This window comes from Barbus barbus (genome assembly GCF_936440315.1).
Source record: "Barbus barbus genome assembly, chromosome: 5".
Classification (NCBI taxonomy): domain Eukaryota; kingdom Metazoa; phylum Chordata; class Actinopteri; order Cypriniformes; family Cyprinidae; genus Barbus; species Barbus barbus.
Genome location: NC_136733.1, coordinates 27608615 through 27630239, shown reverse-complemented (window position 1 = coordinate 27630239; position 21625 = coordinate 27608615). Strand labels below are relative to the sequence as shown.

The window sequence follows — 21625 nt, the reverse complement described above, 5'->3', positions numbered from 1 at the left end:
AAACACTGTAATATTCTACTAAAGTGATGTGTGGCCAAGTAGTGGTGTGTAGTGATGTGTAGTCACACAGTAGTGAACGCGCGCACACACACACACACACACACACACCATGAACACACACCTGGAGCAGTGTGCAGCCTGGGGAGCAGTTTGGGGTTCGGTGCCATGCTCAAGGGTCTCACCTTAGTCGTGGTATTGAAGGTGGAGAGAGCGCTGGTTATTCACTCTCCCCACCGACAATTCCTGCCAGACCTGAGACTCGAACCCGCAACCTGTCCGACTCTATCCATTAGGCCACAACTGCCCCTAAACCAAGTAGGCCAAAAAATACATAAATAATAAAAAGTACTATAAACAGAAAAACAAATAGATAAAAACTTAATATACACATCTAAAACAAAAAAATCTAATAAATAATTAGACATAAAGATGTCAACTTCAAATAATAACCTGGAGGTCACCCTTACATAGAAGTCATAATTTTTCCATCAATGCAGCTGTTTTAGCAGCTTTCTTATTAAGTGATGAGCAGAGAGATTCATAAAATAATTTCAGATCAATATAGAAAAAAGTCCTAAAATTGGGCATACAATCAGTGACTTTACACTTGTGAAGATGAAATAGGCCACAAAGAGTTAGCAGTTTTAATATATCATCCAGCTCCTTGGATCCTGATTCCCAAATCAAAAATAGTACATTAAGTATTACAAAACTAAAAAGTTTGTTGTAAGCAGAGAAAACAAGCTAAGACATTTCTTTCCAAAAATCCTTTGCATTATCACATTAAAAAAATAAGTGTGATAATGCCATGTCCCAAGTGCTATTGGTCAATTTCCAATATAAAAACTGGCAATTTATTAACACAGATATTACAGATGTTTCATTATTCTTGATGTTTCTTTTTAAGATATTTACTTTTTTTATCAAATAAAAAAATATCAACTTTTAATTAAAAATTATCATTGTTTTCATGTTGTTAAACCTTTTCATAATTTTGGTGAGAAAACAAGAGCACGAAGTGTTAACAATGAATGAATTCTATGATGTTCTGTCATTTGTGACCCTGGAGCACAAAACCAGTCTTAAGTCGCTGGGGTATATTTGTAGCAACAGCCAAAAATACATTGTATGGGTCAAAATTATCGATTTTTCTTTTATGCCAAAAATAATTAAGATATTAAGCAAAGATCATGTTCCATGAAGATATTTTGTAAAATTCTTACCATAAATATATCAGAACATAATTTTTGATTAGTAATATGCATTGCTAAGAACTTCATTTGGAACTTCACAACTTTAAAGGCGATTTTCTCAATATTTAGATTTATTTGCACCCTCAGATTCCAGATTTAGGCCAAATATTGTCCGATCCTAACAAACCATACATCAATGAAAGCTTATTTATTCAGCTTTCAGCTTATGTATAAATCTCAATTTTTTAAAATTGACACTTAAGACTGGTTTTGTGGTCCAGGGTCACATATTAGTTGTTTTGTCTCATGATGTTATCAAAATTAACATCAGATTGAAGGCCTCATATAAGCTAACAGTAAATCTGTTACAAACTTAGCAATGACTAACTTCATGTCACTTCTTGAACCAAAAACCATGTTTACTATAGTTAAACCATGGTAACCACAAATTAACCATGGTTTTGCTACACTAACCTTAGTTTAACCATGGTATCTGTATTAAAACTGTGGTTGTACAAATGGCAATCAATACGCCAAAAAAAAGGTTAATTTTAGTAAGGGTAATTAATACAAGCTCCAGTTAAATCTTGTATATCAAACATACTTAAGCAGACAGGCGCCTGGAGACTCAAACATCCGCTGCTGTCGCAGAATGAGGCGTTTTGAGCTCTGATTGGTGTTTATCACGCGACGTCACTTTTCCGCTATTTCCATTTCTAGTCTGTTCAAAATGGCGGATTAACAACAAACGAACGGTTTCGTTTTACAACGCAAGAGCTGTGTAAGTCGCTATATAGATTGTTTACAGATGTGCAACTGGTTGCAGCATCAGATATGTCTTCATTGCGTCCTCCAGCGGCGTTAATACAGTTGAGAGCAAAAGGTTGTCTGAGGTTTGAACGAGGCCAGGAGGACTGGAGACGTTAGCCCGTACGCTAACTTACACACACAGGCTGTCTGTCTCAGCCTGGTGAGCTGCACACCCAGACAGCGTTTTGGGGGTCTGTCGGCGCCCGTGATGCCCACGAACGCTGTCTAGGTGGGCAGATCACTAGGTTTGGAGACAGTCGCAGAAAGAGTCATGGAAACATCACCACCAGCAGATCTACGAGTATTGATAGATAATGTTATAACTTTATACAGCCAGTGCATGTAGTTGTGCCGTAAATTTTATGCAAACAAGGTGTTTACAGGATATATGGAGGACTGTCTTATTGTGCAGTCAAATGTGGTCATAATAGGGCTGATGTAGTAATCCAGCACCTTTTAAAGATGCTTTGCATCTTCAAAGTCCTGCATCCTGCTGTCCTCGGTCTCGGTTTAGATCAAAACGTGCGAAAATGGCTTTTTATTAGTATTAGATTGTTCTTATTCTCAGAAGTATGCAGGGTCTTGACCCCCCAGACTAGATTTTTGGAGTAGCTGCTACTAAAATGTATCATATGTAGTCCCCCAATCATGAATATATGGTTCAGTGATTGTATGAACAGCACTGCTGAAGTGATCTAAGTGCAGTACATTTCTGATGTGTTTTAGAAAGTTGATATGGCTGACAAAAAAGGGAAATCTGTGGGGGTGAAGAGGACGCTAACAAAAAGAGAGCAAGAGGAAATGAAGAAAAAGGTAAGCGCTTTGAGATACCCAAGATTATTTTTGGGTTGTTGTCTTGCAAAACATTTCTCTGTCTCACTGTTAACAGGAGGAAGAGAAAGCTGCTGAAGTCTTTGAGGAATTTATAGCTTCTTTTGACACTAATGACAAAAGTGGAGTGAAGACATTTGTACGAGGAGGCATTGTAAATGCAACTAAAGGTAAATTGTGCTTTTCTTATAGTAGATGTTAATATGTTTGAATTCGCCTTTACTATATTGAGTTTTATTATTGCCTTTGCCATTTTTATTTAGTATTAATATTTAAACTAATTCATATTAGTTTTTACTAGTTTAGATGTAGTTTTAGTTACAGTAACAAAACAGATCTAATTTATGTTTCAGTGAAATTTAAAAATATGTTCCCTACTGTGACTAAATGTCTCTTTGTTTGGGTGTTTAAGCATTTGTGTTTCTAGAACTCAGTAGTCTGACACATTAAACCAGGGATCTGGTTACTGTTTTGCTGAACCGCTCAAGATGACTTTGTGTATTAGTGTAATGCATATTTATATGTTGCTTGCAGGAAAAAGCTTACAATTTGAATTGTGGATTACTATACTATAAACTATAAATCTAAGCTGTTAGTTAAAATGGAGGAAGGAGCGAGTTATGATTGCATGTATTTGTTGTTCATTTTTCAGAGGAAGAAGCTGCCGAGGTGAAGAAGAGCAAACTCTATAGACCCGCCTCTAAATTCACTTCTCCACCTCAGAATACCTCACCTGTTCAACCTGCAGACGTTAAAAAAACTGTAAGTGACCTTCTGTCTTCTGTAGTCAGATGAGCTTAATATCCTTCGAAGAGGTAAGACTGGGTTAGAAGGAACGTGATGAGAAGACCACCATAATCGGCATAGATGAATCACAAAATACAATAATGCTAAATACAATAATTGGTCTTAACGTTTTTGTTGTTTTTCCATTCTAGACCGTTAAAAAGAAAGTGGAGGAGAAGAAGAAGAGTAATCTTGAGCTCTTTAAAGAGGAATTAAAACAGTCAGTGTTTCACTCAAAATTCACTTCATCTGTTTTCCAAATGCATGTTATTGATTTTACTGTGATTGATTCATCCCTGTATATCCCTGTAACTGATGGATAGAGTTCCTGCCCATATATATATATATATGTTGAAGTCAAAACTTTACATACACCTTTCAGAATCTGCAAAATGTTAATTATTTTACCAAAATAAGTGGGGTCATACAAAATGCACGTTATTGTTTATTTAGTACTGACCTGAATAAGATATTTCACACAAAAGATGTTTGCGTATAGTCCACAAGAGAAAATAATAGTTGAATTTATAAAAATGACCCCGTTCATAAGTTTACATACACTTGACTCTTAATTACCTGAACGATCCAAAGCTGTGTTTTTTTTGTTTAGTGATAGTTGTTTATGAGTCCCTTATTTGTCCTGAACAGTTAAACTGCCTGCTGTTCTTCAGAAAAATCCTTCAGGTCCCACAAATTCTTTGGTTTTCCAGCATTTTTGTGTGTTTGAACCCTTTCCAACAATGACTGTATGATTTTGAGATTCATCTTTCCACACTGAGGACAACTGAGGGACTCATATGCAACTATTACAGAAAGTTCAAACGCTCACTGATGCTCCAGAAGGAAAAAACCATGCAGTAAGAGCCGGGGCATATGTATGTATGTGTATATATATGTCAGTGAATATATATATTAGTTTTATTGTCATAATACAGAAAAAAAACATCTGCCCTGCATTTCATTGTGACTTTAACAGTCAAAAGTGTAAAAGTGTTCTGTCTTTATTCGATCTATCATTCAGAATACAGGAGGAAAGAGAGGAGCGATACAAAAGGAAGAAAGGTGACTCTGGAGGAGTGTACCCAGATGTGGATTTACCTCTAACACGACGATCAAGTAAGTCTGATAAACTCACGCCAAACATTTCACATTGGAAACCTAAAAATCTTTTTATGTATTGTGTTTGTAGTATTTGATGATGATCCTGCAGTGCCAAACACAACAAACTTGTACATCGGCTGCATCAACCCCAAGGTGAGAAGAGAAGGCAGTGTTTTGACCTGCTTATTGCAATATAATCCATGGAAAAATCTGGCCAACACAAAAAGTCACATGGTTTGCTTTAACAGACTGCTTAACAGTGACCATATAGCACTTGTAATTACACAGGTGTGTTACACTACGTTTAGACTCTTATTTACTAAACTTTGACTGTCTCATTAGATGACAGAGGAGATGCTCTGTAAGGAGTTTGGAAAATACGGTCCTCTGGCCAGTGTGAAGATCATGTGGCCTCGCACTGAAGAAGAGCGAACAAGAGTCACCAACCGCGGTTTTGTTGCTTTCATGACACGGAAAGATGCTGAGCGTGCTTTGGCCGCACTGGATGGTGAGGCGTCCTCAATCCTCAAACCAGTGTAAATGAAACATTAGACTGCCGTCTGTCCAGAGACGCACTTAGTTGTACAGTTTTGACATTTGAGCTCTGGTGTCTGTGTTTTGCAGGTAAAGCAATAATGGGTTTTGAAATGAAGCTAGGTTGGGGGAAGGCAGTACGTATTCCTCCGCAACCTCTGTACACCCCCATCGGGGTGCTGAAGACCACTGCCCCCCCTCCACCATCTGGACTGCCATTCAACGCCCAACACAGAGACCGCTTCAGAAATGACTTCACCAAACCACGCAGTCGCTCACAGGAAGACTTTTTCAAGGTAACCACATACACTGTCTCCTGGTGTAGTAGAATATGGAATGCTGAAGTCAAGGTATTTATGAAAGATTTTCTGCTGGCAAGTAGGGCTGTGCAAATAATCGAAGGCAATGAACTCGTCAGTAAAGGCAGTTCTGTGTTTAAATCTCCATCACGTGCTTTCAGATGGAGCAGCATTTACTATACAGAGCCGTAGTTCGCTGACAAGCTGCGCAATATTGCGTTCATATCTGCAGGTGATACATCGCCGATAATGAAAGCGTTATTGCGTAGCTTGGCAGTGAATTACGGCTCTGTGTAGGAAATGCTGCTCCATCTACTAATCACAGAACCGGCTTTACTGACAAGATGCGCATGATCATCGCATTCGATTATTTGCACAGCCCTACTGGCAAGGTATTTTGAGAGCATGAAGCATTATTGAGTAAACAAACGTTTACTTTTTTCAGCAAATAAAAAAAGTAGGGAAATTAAAGGAATGAAGATTACTGCTCGCTGGTTTTAAGTTGATATAAAAAGACTGTGGCTGAGAATTAAGATTTAATGAAGACACATTGGTATCTAAATGGAATCAGTTTTTCATTTTAGATCAAATATTTAGTTGTTTTTCTTTACTAATCAGAAGTTTGGAGTTGGTAAGATGTTTTAAAATGTTTTTAAGAAGTCTCTTATGCTCACCAAAGCTGCATTCATTTGATCAAAAATACACTAAAACAGTAAAATTGAAATTATTACTACTAAAAATAAGGTTTTCTATTTGTAATTGATTCTTGTGATGGAATGATAAGAAGCATTTCATATTATTATTGCTTCTTACAATAATAAACAATATTTGTTTATATCAATATCTGCTTAATATATTTGTAGATACTTGATCATTTTTTTCAGGATTCTTCAATAAATAGAAAGTTCAAAAGGACATAATTTATTTAAAATAGAAATCTTAGTAATAGTAATATTATAAATGTCTTTACTGCCACTTTTGATCAATTTAATGCTTCCTTGCAAAATAGTCAGTTTGTCTTTAAAAAATGGACTGATCCCAAACTTTTGTATGATAGTATATATTAGGGATGCACCGATACCGATACTGGTATCGGGTATCGGGTCGATACTGAGCTCATGTACTCGTATTCGTTAAAATGCCCCGATACTAAACGCCGATACCACGCATGTGATCAGTGCCATATTCAGACAAAGAAACACCAACAACAGAAAAACAGACAGCAGAATGTAGTTATTAGACATTAAGGTTGTCTAAAAATTTACATGCAATAAATACAATGTTAAACATTCAGTATTAATGCCTGTATAGCTGATGTGAGCAAGCTGATAAGCAAAACACTCTGAGTGGATCCAGCGCGCGGCGGCGCAGATGCGCGAGCTTGTCGAGTGAATATCCCTTTCTCACAGATATCACTGGAAAGTTTGTACTTCGGTCGGAAATGTCAAAAACGAGTAAGTAAAACAATGCACAAGTTACTTAACAGTAGGGAGAGAGAGATAGAGAGAGCGCGCGCGCACTTCTGTGGTGTGATCTTTATTGATGTTCGCTCAGCACGCATCATTTGAATTAAAACTAAATCGTAAATATATGACAACCTATAGGGGCATTCATTCACTTTAAACATCATTTATTTTTAACCTTAAGCATTGAACACGAGTGAAACAAGTGAAACTATCAGCCTGTGTGAAATGCGCTAGGCTGTTCTGTACTTGTCCCTGTCATCTGCTCCGGTACACATAAGTGCACGCGCTGTGCGTGTTTTCCTTGCTTCATGCGTGTTTCTGCAATTATATGGCTTTGAAATCTAAATCGCAGCATGTTTCAGATGAAAAAAAAAAAATTCTATATCTGAAAATGATTGATTTATAACGAGTGGTTCCCTGCATAATTACAGCAAAAAGCGTGGTTACAGCACTGAGCCGCTGCAATGGAGCAGCTCTAATGCTATTTAAGATGATGTACCATAGAGCAAATAAATAAATAAATAAAAAATTAACAGTGAAAGTAACAAAAAATTGTAAATTACATTTTAATGGGCATAATTAAGTGTGAAAAATAACCGAAGGATATACAGTCAAACCAAAAATTATTCAGAGACCAGATATTATTTTTTTTATTTTTTTTTACTAGTGGGTGCAGGACACTATAGTTAATTTAAGTAACTGAGGATAGCAAAATAAAGTAAACTGTGACAAATTATACCCAAAAATTCTTCATACAGTGGACTACCAGTAAAATTGATGCAAAAGTGAGACCAAAAATTATTCAGACCAAATAATGGAAAAAAAAAATTAAATTCAGGCTTTCATGAACCTGCTTGACAGCATCCCCAGGAGACTACAGGCTGCCATTAAGGCTAAGGGTGGGCCGACAAAGTATTGATAGTTGTGTAAATATTGTCATACCAACAGCTGTCTGAATAATTTTGATTGATTGATAGAAAGAAAGGTATTATCAAGCTAAATTTGTTCTGACACAGTTTAACTTGGAGTTCTTGTAATATTTTATTAGCATTTTCTAAACTATAGCGAATAAAATGTGAGATGTTGAAGGTGTCTGAATACATTTTGGTTTGACAGTATCTATTTGATAAATGAAGTTAATCAACTAACATTTTACATACTCATTTGTTTTCTTTACCCAATATTTTAAAAATGTACAAATACAATAAAAGTATCGGTATCGGTACTCTGTATCGGCAAGTACCAAAAATTTAAGTATCGGTATTGGGCGAGTACTGGAAAAAGTGGTATCGGTGCATCCCTAGTATATATTAAAGGGATACTCCACCCCAAAATGAAAATTTTGTCAATATTCACTTACCCCCATGTCGTTCCAAACCCGTAAAAGCTTTGTTTGTCCTCGGAAAACACAATTTAAGATATTTTGGATGAAAACCGGGAGGATTGTCCCATTGACTGCATAGTAAATTGCACTTAGCTTCATTTCAAAACGTCCATAAAAGTATAAAAAACTTTGACAAAGTATTCCATCTGCCATCAGTGGTTCAATCTGAATTTTATGAAGCGACGAGAATACTTTTTGTACGCAAAGAAAATAAAAATAATGACATTTATTCAAAAATTCGTCTCCTCTCTGTCTCTCTGTGTCAGCGTAGCGCCATTTGGAAAAGCATCTGATGGACGCAAAGTGCGTACCACTGATCTATATATAATGACTGGATCGCTCGTTGCGTTCTAAACTGCCAACAGGCAGTGGAGCCGCCGGAAGTGTTCGATCCGCCATCTTACTATTCACCCTACCAGCAGAGAGCACCATTGAGTCACATGCCAACCGCTGATCTAAAATCACCCGATTTGATGCAAATCAGTCACACGGGATTCATTTTTATGTTACGTGTATGTAAATTCATTTTTACTTCAGATGTTATCTGCAATGTTTATGGCCTTTTTGTGCAGGATAAGCAATATATTTAAATCGTTTAGGTGGGTGTGTCCACTGCGCACTGCTGACACAGGTAACTGATCCAACACAAAATATAGCCTATTTCTTTATGTACGTAATTATTGAGGAATTATTAAACATGAACGTATTAGTAGCAGAAATGTATTTGAATATACAATGAATACAATAGGCTATAGCCTCTGTTACTATATTACTCTGTTGCACTGAAATTAAAAGCAGCTTACCATGCATAATCTTGAAATAATGCTTCATACTGTATGTAGTGATGTAGTCAGTTATTTCTCTGAATAAATTATGATGTGTATATTTTTAATGTCCTGATTGAACAACATCTAGACTCTCCAAGATCGCGCACATATGTTTATTAGAAGTACCATTTCCATGTAAAATGTTATGTATGCTATTAATAATTTAACCACCGTTTAAATCATTACCTGCTTCAAAATGAATGCTATTAACGAAATCATTGTTGAAACATTTGCAGTTAGCCTACGATTAAAAACACTATAACAAAATTACATAAACAATGAATACTGCACAAGGTGAATGAAGGTACACTGTAAAAGGAAAAAAAAAAGAAAAAAGTTGAGCCAACTTAAAATTTGAAGACATCCAGCTTCAGCAGATTTTTGAGTTTTCTCAACTTGTTGTTTTAAGTTTATACAACAAAAAGTTGCGAATCTCCTACAAAAATAAGTTGAGAACTTTTTTTTTGTACAGTGTAGGCTATATGTGTATACAAAGCATACATCTTTCTTCATATTTCAGAATGAGCACTTTGGCATTTGTTATATATACACTGAGGTCGTGTCCATCTGATGTTTATCATGTTCATCTGATGTTCGCTACTCTAATGAACGTAACTTTTTAATAAGCAGGGGAAATTCTGACATTAAAATAATAACCGTTTACATGCCTAGGGTGTTTGCACTGTAAGAATGTACAGGGATACTTCAGATTTAAAAACGCTGACTTAGGTGATGTTTTCTCAGTTTGCACGATTTCCTATTAATTGAATGGAATGTATGGGAACAGTGGGGAATACCAATATGGCGGCGCGGCGGCTTCACTTTCATGATGTCATGAGCAATCCAGTTCTCTAGTATAGATCAGTGGTGCATATGCAATTGTCTATCATCAGTAAGGCATGTATACGCTGTTTCCGTTCAAATTAGCGTAAATAAACGTACAATACGTATCCATGCGTTAACTGGTGAGAGAGAACAGCGTATGCACTTTGCGTCCATCGGATGCTTTTCCAAATGGCGCTACGCTGACACAGAGAGACAGAGAGGAGACGAATTGTTGAATAAATGTCGGTATTTTTATTTTCTTTGCGTACAAAAAGTATTCTCGTCGCTTCATAAAATTCAGATTGAACCACTGATGGCAGATGGACTACTTTGACAAAGTTTTTTATACTTTTATGGACCTTACTATGCACTATGCAGTCAATGGGACAATCACAAGCCTCCCGGTTTTCATCCAAAATATCTTATATTGTGTTTTCCGAGGACAAACGAAGCTTTTACGGGTTTGGAACAACATGGGGGTAAGTGAATATTGACAATTTTCATTTTGGGGTGGAGTATTCCTTTAAATTTAGAGAAATGTGATGGAGTCAACCTTTAGCTGCAGTAAGAGAAATTATTTTGTTTCATTGTTTGCGGAAAGTTTAAATGTCAAGTCATAATGTGACCTTACTTTTTCACTTTAAAATAATTTAAGTTGGTTGACTTGACTTATATGTGCATCTTGTACCAGATTTGAGTCACAAGCAGATGAAACCAAAAAACTTTACTGAAACACTTTGGTATACTTGGTCAGTTTTAAGTTCAGTAATGTTCATTAGCCTATGGGGGGGGGGGGGGGCATCCTGTGTAACGAGGTTTCATTCCTACCAACCTGTTTGGCTTTTTAGACATTCAGATTCTGTTAAGACTAATTGGCTGCTCTCTCCATATCACTTTTTGATTGGTATGTCAGAAGTGAGTCCCCAAACATGTCAAATCCAAACCCTCCATAAAGCATCAACGATGATAACAAATCTGTAAGTATGACATGGGGAACAATATTAAATTCAAGTAAGATTATTTCGATTTAATACAAAATTGTTACCAAAATATAACATTGAGTACTTTTACATCGCAGATAATTTGGGAATTGTATCTTTATGAGGACTTTTATTTAAGATTTATTATGTGGTTTAGATTTATAAGCTTTAAGCTGGAATAAAAAGTGCCCGTGACCTTAATGAAGCCAGAGAGGTTAGAGAAAGCAAAGTTTCTGAATACACAGAATGTCCCTCAGACAGAGCAAGAAGCAGCGGTGAGAGAAACTCGTCTGTTTGCGGAGCATGTTTCCAGAGGTTTAGCTATTGCTGATGATATTAATCATGCATATTCTGCAGTTTGTTTAAATATAAACTCACTATATTTTTGTATCTTCATCATTTGGTTTGACTTCATGAACAGACTCTGTCCGAGGCCGTAGTGACAGTGGTAATCCCCCCAGAAAGGTACATATTCTCTGCCATTTATTAAAACACCATTGCTACTGAAACATACACACTCACCTGTAGTCTGACACCTAATCACAATGGTTAGTTCAGTGGTTCTTAATCTTGGTCCTGGGGACTCCCCGCTCTGCACATTTTCAATGTCTTTCTTATCTGACACACTCAGTTCAATTCATGGAACTTGCTCCCAAGGAGCTGATGATCTGAATCAGGTGTGTTAAACAAGAGAGACATGCAAAATGTGCAGAGCGGGGGATCCCCAGGACCAGGATTAAGAAAGTTAAGGTTAGTTAATCAGAAAGATACTGTAAGATATCATTGATCTTAGATCGTACCCAAGGAAAATCACTCATACGCTCCCAGATACATATACATGCCTTGAGGTTACCCACCTTTAGCAACATCAGCAACTTCTATAATCTGTTAATACAATTGCGGTAAATAATTTTATAACCAGTCATTTCTACTGTGAAAACATGTAGAACACCACACAGTAGCCTTTTTCTAACAGTAGGAGCTAACACTGTACTAAAATACACTCCCTTAACGGTCTCATAGGGCCATGGTAACATCAGAAAGCAATCTTATTTGGAGTGGACAGAAAATACAGAGCAAAATACAAGTTTCAAACTGCCAGACAGTGAAAATGAAAGAAGAAAAAGATAGAACTGACATGGTAAGGCTTTAGGGATTATTATGGAGTGATGGAGAAAAATGGAGAGGAGAAAAGAAAAGAGTGCCCTTGTTCATTCTCTCATCCCTCTCTTTTGTGGCTGATAGGAACCTGCTGGGCTTGATACACAGAATGATTGAGTTTGTGGTGAGAGAGGGACCCATGTTTGAGGCCATCATCATGAGCAAAGAAAAAAACAACCCTGACTTCAGGTATGTGAAGGGTTTCTGCTTGTTACAGAATATTTGAACCATTAATATTCTTAGATAGCTTGCATAACTTGAAATGGAAATTCTAAATGCGTGTTATTGGTAATATTATGAATAATTCATGCCATAACTCAACCTTCTGTTCTGGAGAATTTTCACACAATACTGTACTTCACAATACAGAAGTAAAGATCTGTTGCTACTTGTTACATTGCGATTTCTGGTTAAAAATGAGATTAGATTAGATTCAACTTTATTGTCATTGCACATGTAAGGTACAGGGCAACGAAATGCAGTTAGCATCTAACCAGAAGTGCAATAAGCAGAGGTACAGGATATACAGCGCCTACAATATGTTACATGTGTACAGATATATACAGATAAGGCAGTACTATGGACATAATTTACAAATTTTTAAATACTATCAGTATGATATACAGATGGGTGATATGAACATACTATACAGATGGATTATGCAGTAAATGTATGTACACTATGAGCAAAAACTATGAACATAATTACAAATGGATATGAATAAGCTATACATTAAGATATATAAACACTAGTGCAATGAACACTGAAAGTGCATAGAAAATAAACATTTCAGTACATAGTACTCAGCGTGTAGATGGATTTTTTTTTTTTTTTTTTTTTTTTTTTTTTTTTAAACCGATTTAGTGATGGGGAGGGGTGAAGAGTTTGTAGTGGTGTGTGAGGGGGTATCATCGGGCAGAGTTCAGTAGGGAGACAGCTGTTGGGATAAAGCTGTTCCTGAGTCTGCTGGTCTTTGTTCGGAGGCTCCTGAAGCGCCTCCCAGAGGGCAGTAAGTTAAACAGTCTATGGTCAGGGTAAAAATGATGAGAAATTAAACATGCATGAATTAATAATTCACAATATGATTAAGGGTAGATTTTCATTTCATGCTAATCTCAAAAGGAATAGGACACCTTAAAATTAAAATCTGTAATTTACTCATCCGCATCTTAAACAGAATGATTTTCTTTTTACTTCACAAAAGGAGACATTAGGCGATATGTTCACGTTTCTCTTTTTTCATACAATGTGAATGTAAGCAGTCTAAGCCAAATGATATTAAGGCTCAGAAATGTTTACTCTCAATTGTGCTGTTTGAATATTATGCACATATTTCACTTTTATGAGAACCAGTGACATTTGGCATCATTGCCATCCTGGTGTAGTCGCCCAACGTTCACTTTTGTGGTATGGAAAAGAGCAAAGTCAGCATTCTGTTAAATGTCTCTCTTGTCAGTTATTCAGGTTTAGAACCTGAGGGTGAGTAAATATTTAGTAAAATATTTTAAGACTTTTGAATGTCATATGTAACTCTGTGTATTTGAATGTCTGGTTGATATTGCAGGTTTTTATTTGATAATAAGAGTCAGGAGCATGTGTACTACAGATGGAAACTCTACTCCATTCTAATGGTAAACGATCCACTGCTTTTCATGGCTAGACACAGTCTTACTCTCAAAAATAAATGTCATTTTCACATCTATATGAAAACTGTTAAACATTTGTCTGTGTCTGTGTCCGTCTTTCAGGGAGAGAGCCCAAATAAATGGAGAACATCACCTTTCAAAATGTTCCGTGGCGGCTCTCTGTGGAAGCCACCTCTTCTTAACCCATATCTCCATGGTGATGAGGAACCAGAAGAGAGCTCCTTCCCTTCTCAAGAGGAAGAGCCAAAGAAAGGGCACCTGAAGGCAGAGTAAACATGTGTTCCTTTCCGACAGAAATAGATGTTGTAGGACGTCATTTTCCCTGAAATGAAATGCACATAGGCCTGCGATGTTTGAGTGCCCACATATGTTTGGTTCTGTAATGTGTGTGCATATTGACTGTTTGTTGTGTCTCAGGCACAGAGAGAGGTTGGAGGCCTTGCTAAGAGGGCTGACTCCTCACAGGGATGAGATCGGCGATGCAATGCTATTCTGCCTGGAGAGAGCGGAGGCTGCTGAGGAGGTCGTCTCCTGCATCACTGAATCTCTGTCTATAGCACACACACCACTGCAGAAGAAGGTACACATACAATTACAGTAGTACAAAGTTGGAGTTCACAAATCAGAGCTAGAGTTTGTTGCATAGCTCTTCTTTTCACTTTTGGACATTTTGTCTTGTGTATATTGCAGATCGCCAGACTTTACCTAATATCTGACATCCTCTACAACTCCTGTGCCAAAGTTGCCAATGCGTCATATTACCGCAAATTGTGAGTCAGTTGTGTTTTCAGTAATTTGTTTCAAGCCTACAGCATTGACATGATGATTGTGTTTAATGAACAAAAATTACATGGAAATTTTCTAAATGCATGTCTTTGTCGCTTTCTTAAAGGGATAGTTCAGCCCAAAATGAAAATTCTATCAGTAATTACTCACCCTCATGTCGTTCCCAACCTGTAAACCTTCGTTCATCATCGGAACATAAATTAAGATATTTTTGATGAATTCCGAGAGCTCTCTGACTCTCCCATAGACAGCAAGGATCCAAACACGATCAAGGCTCAGAAACGTAGCAAGGACGTTGTTAAAATAATCCATGTGACATCACTGGTTCAACCGTAATTTTACAAAGCTACGAGAATGCTTTTTGTGCGCAAAGAAAACTAAAAAAACTTTAGTCAACAGTTTGTCTCCTCCGTGTCACCCTATAGAGCCATTTTGGAGAGTATCACATATGTAAACAGCGTATGCTGTTCTGTGTCAGTAGCACTGTACGTGGATATGTTGTTTATGCTTTGATCTGAATGTAAACAACGTACATGCGTTGCATGCATTTTGTAAATCTCAATTTGTGTAGCAAAGACAATTGAAGGTATTACAGGTTTGGAACGACATGAGGGTGAGTAATTACTGATAGAATTTTTATGTTATTACTGAGAATTTTTGGGTGAACTATCCCTTTAAGATCTACTGCAAGCTCATTCAGATCTCTCTCCAGTCCATTCAATCAATAACCATTAAATTGAACCTCACTCTGCAATTTTTCTTTTTGATAGTCTGTTTCACTCAGAAACAATACAGAATATACAATACAGTAAAAAGATCAGTTGCTACAGCAGTAAAATCGAAACTTCAAAAACTTTGATATTGCCTCTGATGAACTCTGAAGATTTTTCTTTTTTTGTCCTGCTGTGCAATAGTTTTGAGACAAAGCTGGCGCAGATATTTGGAGACATCAGTGAAGCGTATCGGAACATCCAGGCCCGACTCCAGGCAGAGCAGTTTAAGGTGGGAACAGTCTGTTCTAGCATGTCATCTGTCTTGAGCTCCTCCCCTGCAGAGATCTTTGATCCCACTCCCCCTCTAAATTTATCTCTTTTAATTCTTTCTTTCTGCAGCAAAGAGTCATGGGATGTTTTCGTGCGTGGGAAGACTGGGCAGTTTATCCAGACTCTTTCCTGATCCAACTACAGAATATATTCCTGGGGCTTATTAAACCTGGAGAGGAAGTCATTGAAATAGCAGAGGTGAGCTGTGGCAAAGAGATAAAAGAAAAAAACTATAAATAAACTGTATATGATCTGTAAAGTGTACTATATTCATTTGCCTACCTGTTCTCTAGCCCAAATCTCCTGATCTAGATGGGGTGCCATTGGATGGTATTCCTCTAGAGAGAGGGGAAATTGATGGTACACCCCTTGATGACCTTGATGGATCACCTTTGACCTGGGATCCGTCCTCTATTGATGGTGTACCGGTTGACGATATAGACGGTGTTCCCCTAGGAAACGCAATAGACGATATTGATGGTGTGCCATGTAAGTAGAAGGGCATTGAGGTTGTTGGGAGTTTATCTTGTTTTTATAGTCTTACTGCTATTTGTAACCCATTTCCTAATCTGAACACAGTGAAAGTGTTAAAACACATACAATATTGATTTTGTTATATTGGTTTTTAAATTACACATTTCCTCTTTGTGATTGTTTTTGTTTGTCTGATCCAGTTGATGAGGGCTCAGATAAGACTTTACCCACTGTTGCACTGTCTAAATGGGAGAAGGTGGAAGATTCAGAATCCTCAGGTACAATCACATCATGAGTAGTAATACATGACTCTTTTACACACTTTTTATTTACTGCTTTTCCCAGATTATCCGGTCTATATATAATACAGCATACTTAACAAATTCAGTAGTTACTCTTTACTTAGAAGACATGCTAGGGTTCTTTAGAGATGTAATGTTCCAGAAAGTCTGCTTAATCAGTTACCAAAGAAGCATGCTGAAATTGATTAAATAATTTTGTGATTAAATGTGCAAAAATGAGTACACCTTCCTGAAAGTTAGTAAATAAAAAAAAAATAAGAAAAGTCTGGTGTAAGTTTTACAGGCACATATGTTGAACCAAAGCTTTTTAAGAGAAGTAATTTCTTGACCATTAAAAGTGTTATATAATATAGACCACTGAATCATTCTCAGACTTAATGCTGACAACAGTGAGCCCACTTGGGAAAGAACTGTCAGGAGAGTTATTTCTTAGTACAAAAGAGGACAGTGGTACAAGAGGAATACCAAATCATTGTATTGAGTGTGAAAATAGAGCAAAAGTAACAGAAATTCAAAAAGAATGGACTTGTGACAAGACACCTGAAATAATTAGGCCTTCCATTTATGCTTTCATTTAGTGATGATGAGTGATTTATTGCTAGAAAAAGAGCAGGAAAAATACCATGGAAGTGTCTCCGAGCCGGCAAAAGCTATGAAAAGAGTGACCGTTTATAGTAAGATGTAGCCTGCAGAAATGACACGTATAGGTTGTTGTCCACACTGGAACTGCCTACTGTAGCCAAAGCACAATTCATTTAACCTTTTTTCAGGCCCATATTTACAAAATATAGACTTCTGGGAATCAATACTCTGGTCTCATGAGACCAAGTCACTCATTTCGGATGTAACAGCATCCAAAATGTTCTGGTGTTGCTAGAGGAGGATTACAGTGAGAAGAGCCTGGTCCCCACAGTGAAGTTCAGTGATTGTAAAGCTCTAATATTAGGCATGTATGAGTGCTGAAGGTTGTGGCGATATGGATATGAATCCATACCAGCTTTTGCACCTTGCCTGCAAATTAGGAGGAAATGGTGGAAACGATATAAAAGAGAGGCAAAACGGAAGTCTGGGAGTGAGCAGAAAGGAACAAATGTGACGAGAACGGTACATGGAAGCAAGTGTGGGCAAGCGTGTCGGATTATTTGCTTGCGAAGACCGGGTGTGAATGCAACACCTCGGAGAAAATTGGTTGTGCATTGATTGCCGGTTTCAACATAATTCCAGACTAGTTCGCCTGCCGCAGGTACTTCAGTTTCTCTTCCTCTGTTAAAAGCCCCGCCAAAGCTACAAATCTCCTTTCCCGGTGTTGTGCCGAATTCTAACCCCTGCCAGATTACTACCCCTCTTGTATTGGTAGGTTTAGGGTTAGGGGTGGGGTTAGGATTAGGCAATCAGGTAGCGATTTCAACAACAAGGGGTAATAATTTGGCAGGGGTCGATATAGATAGGTGTGTATATTGGTTGGCCGCCCAGACGCAGCCTGTTTCACGCAGGTGATGCCACACACACACATACCCACACACCTACTGAGATTAATGCTGGAGGGATTTATTTTTATTTTTTTTTGTTGTTGTAGTTGTGTATGAAAACTTTGAACTTTAAGACTGTTTCCAAGAGATGAGTTTAAAGGGAAATGTTTTTTGTGAACACGTTTTTTGCGGTTTCATTTTCAATGGACTTGTTGATCTTGTCTAGATTGAATTGAACAAGTGAAAAGCACGTGGAAAGCCTCTTTTTCAATTTAGGTACTTACCTTAATTATCTAACTCAAAATCTAATTTGGGGGCCGCCACCATTACAAGGTATGAGGGAGTTGTGTTTTATAAATGCTGTCATGATTTCACACACCACTGTGTGATGTTTAATACATTTCAACTTTGCCATCTTTCCATGAATTGTATTAGTGATCATTAAGAAAATACATCTTTTGTGTGTATACGGAGGGGGTGTACTCATTTATGCTGTGCACTGTGTATATTCCTTTCAACTGCTGCATCCTTCCGCAAACTTTAAACTGTTCTTATCATCCTTTTAGCCAAGAATGACTCAGACACCGAGGTGAATTCAAGGTAAAACTGCTGGATGTTGTTCATTTTATTCATTGTTCTCTGCGATGAGTTGGCGATTTAGTTTTATCACAATACATGATTGGAGCATTTCAACAGCCTCATCAAATCACATGCTTTCTTTTACTACTTTCTTTATAAGGACTATCCACTAAACATTCTTTTTGTTTACTTTTGCATGTTGGCAAAGTTTTTTGGTAAATCCGGGCTATAAACATGAATTTATAAACAGGAAATATAAAAAAATAGAAAATACACCACTCTTTCAGTTTGGGGTTACCTCATTGTTTCCTGTCCTGTCTTTGCCATGCAGTGGCCTGAAGGAAAACGATGGTGACTCGGATATGAGCAGTGATGAAGCAGACAGTCCCAGCAGGTATGAGGGGGCGGAGTTTAAGAGTTCTCTGAGAAACTTTGAACTGTCTGAAAGCAAAAGGACACGCCTCCGAGAACTGGAGGTTAGTCAGTCACTCATATTTTGTCTCCCTCTCCCTCCCACACACTCACAGACAGACATGGCACTAAAGCTAACTGTGTTGCCAGATATTATAAAAGTGCGGTTATGCATATTGCAGGTGAAGGTGATGAATTTCCAAGATGAGTTGGAGTCGGGTAAAAGACAGAGGAAGTCCAGTATGACTCTCCAACAGCAAGTTCAGCACTACAGAAACAGACTGCTACAGAAGGTACTACACAGAATTGCACAACAGATAATTGTGGTTCTGGATGCTGATTGGTCAATATGCATTCCAATTGTGGTAAATGATACAAAACAACTGGTCGCCACCAAGACTTTTTATTGTTTTTGGCTGGTGAGTATTCTCATTTGACCTTGATATCAGCAAAGTGTATAAGTATTATCGATGCCTGCTCTCTGCATAAGCACAGAATTCGTGTACAAATTTTTAAACTTCTGGTAAATCGGTAAACTCGCTTATTATTTGTGTTTTTGCTTTTCTTTCTGTCTCTGCTTCTTTAGGAGTTTGACAAGGACGACCAGGAAAAGAGAGACAAATATTCACAAAAACAGAAAGACCGGTCCAAAAAAGACGAGCGTAGAGATAAAGGGGAGGACAGGAGTAAAACAAGGGATAAAGAAAAAAGTAGAAAGAGCGAGGACAGAGAACGGAGTAGAGGACGAAGTCGAGACAAAGAAGAGAGGAGAGAGAGGTACACACACACACACACACACACACTTTATTGCATCCATCCCATTATCATTCAAAAACAGTTATTCACAATACCTTGACCAAGCACAATGCATCAAGTTTTCAGTGACAAAAGTAATTTGTCTATTCACTCTTAAGACATAAAAACACTTACAGATCAGAACAGACTACAGTTCAAATGTTTGGGGTTGGTAAGTTGTTGTTTTTTTGTTTAGTTTTTTTTTGTTTTTAAAAACCCTCATTTTGACCTGAAACTGACTTTGAATTTTTTTTTTTAATTAAGTGTTATAGTATTGTAGTATGTCATTTTGACCTGGGAGGGAAGGATCTGTTACACTTTACGATCTCTTATGCTCATCAAGGCTGCGTTTATTGATCAAAAATTAAAACAGTAATATTGTGAAATATCACTATTTAAAATAAGTTTATACATTTTAAAATGTTGGTGTCACGTGATCCTTCAGAAATCATTCTAATATTCTTATTTGGTGCTCAGCAAAATGTATTATTAATGATATAAACAGTTTATTATTTTTTTTCCAAATATTTTGATGAATAGAAAGTTTAAAATAGCATTTTGTTAAAATCTAACATTATTAATGTCATAATGCCATCATTTTTAATCAATTAAATGAATCCTTGCTGAATAAAAGTATTGATCTCTTTAAAACCTTACTGCCTTCAGACTTTTGAACGGTGTTATGTTTGACAAGCAATATAGAGCGTATGTAGCCCCCCCCCCCTTTTTTTTTTCAGCGTATATGAATGAACCCATATAGTTTCACAATCTTCCCAGTCTACTGACATTTGACATCTGCTTCGAGCGTTAAATTCAACAGCGATGCTATAGAGCTACCGCAAAAACTGAAGTTCAAAGACAAAATTCTAAACATGTCTGCGGTGAGATTTATATAAGGTGAGATTTCACTGTTTGTGAGGTTACTCAGCACAGTGCTTCAGAAAGAGAAATCAGATGACCTTAGAAATATCCTGATGCTTGTGGTCACAGCTCCTTGAATTGTAATTGACTTGGTTGTAACTTTGTGTTGTTCTTGGTCATATTACCATATTAAGTGTATGTGAGGATTTTACCACAAAGTTTATCCTCTGTCACTCTTTGTCTTCCATGAAGAACAAGATCCCGCTCACCACGCAAGTCGAAACGCTCTCGATCACCATCACCGCAGCACAAATCCTGGAGGTCATCCTCCCGATCACCACATCGCTCGCACAAAAAGACCAAGAAGAGCAAACACTGAACTCTGACCCTGTGACCGCTGCAGTCGTCTCATAACACAGCCTTATGGAGCCTATGGATGGACTGCTTTTGTCATGCACATCAACATGTTTTTATTCCACAGTTCTTTAATTATGGACTGGCTGATTTACAGCTGTTCATTTGTTTCCAGAACGGTCCTCAGTGTGGCTGCTGCAATCACAACCCTGGGCTTGGCTGAGTTTTTCTAAGATGAAGTGTGAACTTGTACAGATCTTCTTTTTGTTTTGTAAACTGTTTTATTTGTGTTTTGCTCTTGTTTTAAATCCAGTGTTTAAAAAAATGCTGCAAGATTGACCCCTCCACCTCCAGACTTTACAATAAAAACAGTGGAAGGAAAAATTTGTCTTTTGAATACGAGTTAGAGGATTTCATAAAGCAGTTGTTTAACATTGTTGAATATATTTAAATGCTTTACAGTAACTTCTATTAATAGTGCTCATAGGAGGCTAAGAATAAAACTGCTAAACGTGTTTGATTTGTAAGATCCTTGTCGAACTATTGCTCTGCTACGAGTTTTTCACTTGGAAGAAAGCTGATTGTAAAAGACTTAATTTACTCTAAAACCACCCATTGATGATGCTGAGAATACAACTTGTACCTTATTAATAAACATCTCACAACAATTATATACAAATATTGAATAATCACAATACAATATTTATG

The 21625-nt window shown here is 37.2% G+C and overlaps 1 protein-coding gene across 2 annotated transcripts; it reads left to right on the top strand.

The window, feature by feature from the left end:
- The first annotated feature begins 1905 nt into the window (after positions 1-1905).
- LOC306870220 (U2 snRNP-associated SURP motif-containing protein-like) lies at positions 1906-21580 on the top strand. 2 transcript variants are annotated; one of them, XM_079417355.1, is made up of 24 exons: positions 1906-1974; positions 2730-2816; positions 2893-3004; positions 3487-3596; positions 3773-3840; positions 4642-4736; positions 4810-4874; positions 5064-5229; positions 5346-5551; positions 11458-11501; positions 12282-12386; positions 13762-13828; positions 13946-14112; positions 14261-14423; positions 14534-14613; positions 15544-15631; positions 15742-15870; positions 15966-16161; positions 16347-16424; positions 18484-18517; positions 18828-18972; positions 19090-19200; positions 19494-19684; positions 20816-21580. In XM_079417355.1, the coding sequence occupies exons 2-24, from the start codon at positions 2739-2741 to the stop codon at positions 20940-20942; spliced, it is 2625 nt and encodes an 874-aa protein (XP_079273481.1). In that variant the 5' UTR covers positions 1906-1974; positions 2730-2738; the 3' UTR covers positions 20943-21580. The 2 variants fall into 2 exon arrangements, with proteins under 2 accessions (XP_079273481.1, XP_079273482.1); XM_079417356.1 differs by lacking the exons at positions 1906-1974; positions 2730-2816; positions 2893-3004; positions 3487-3596; positions 3773-3840 and adding an exon at positions 4335-4477.
- The last annotated feature ends 45 nt before the right edge of the window (positions 21581-21625 follow it).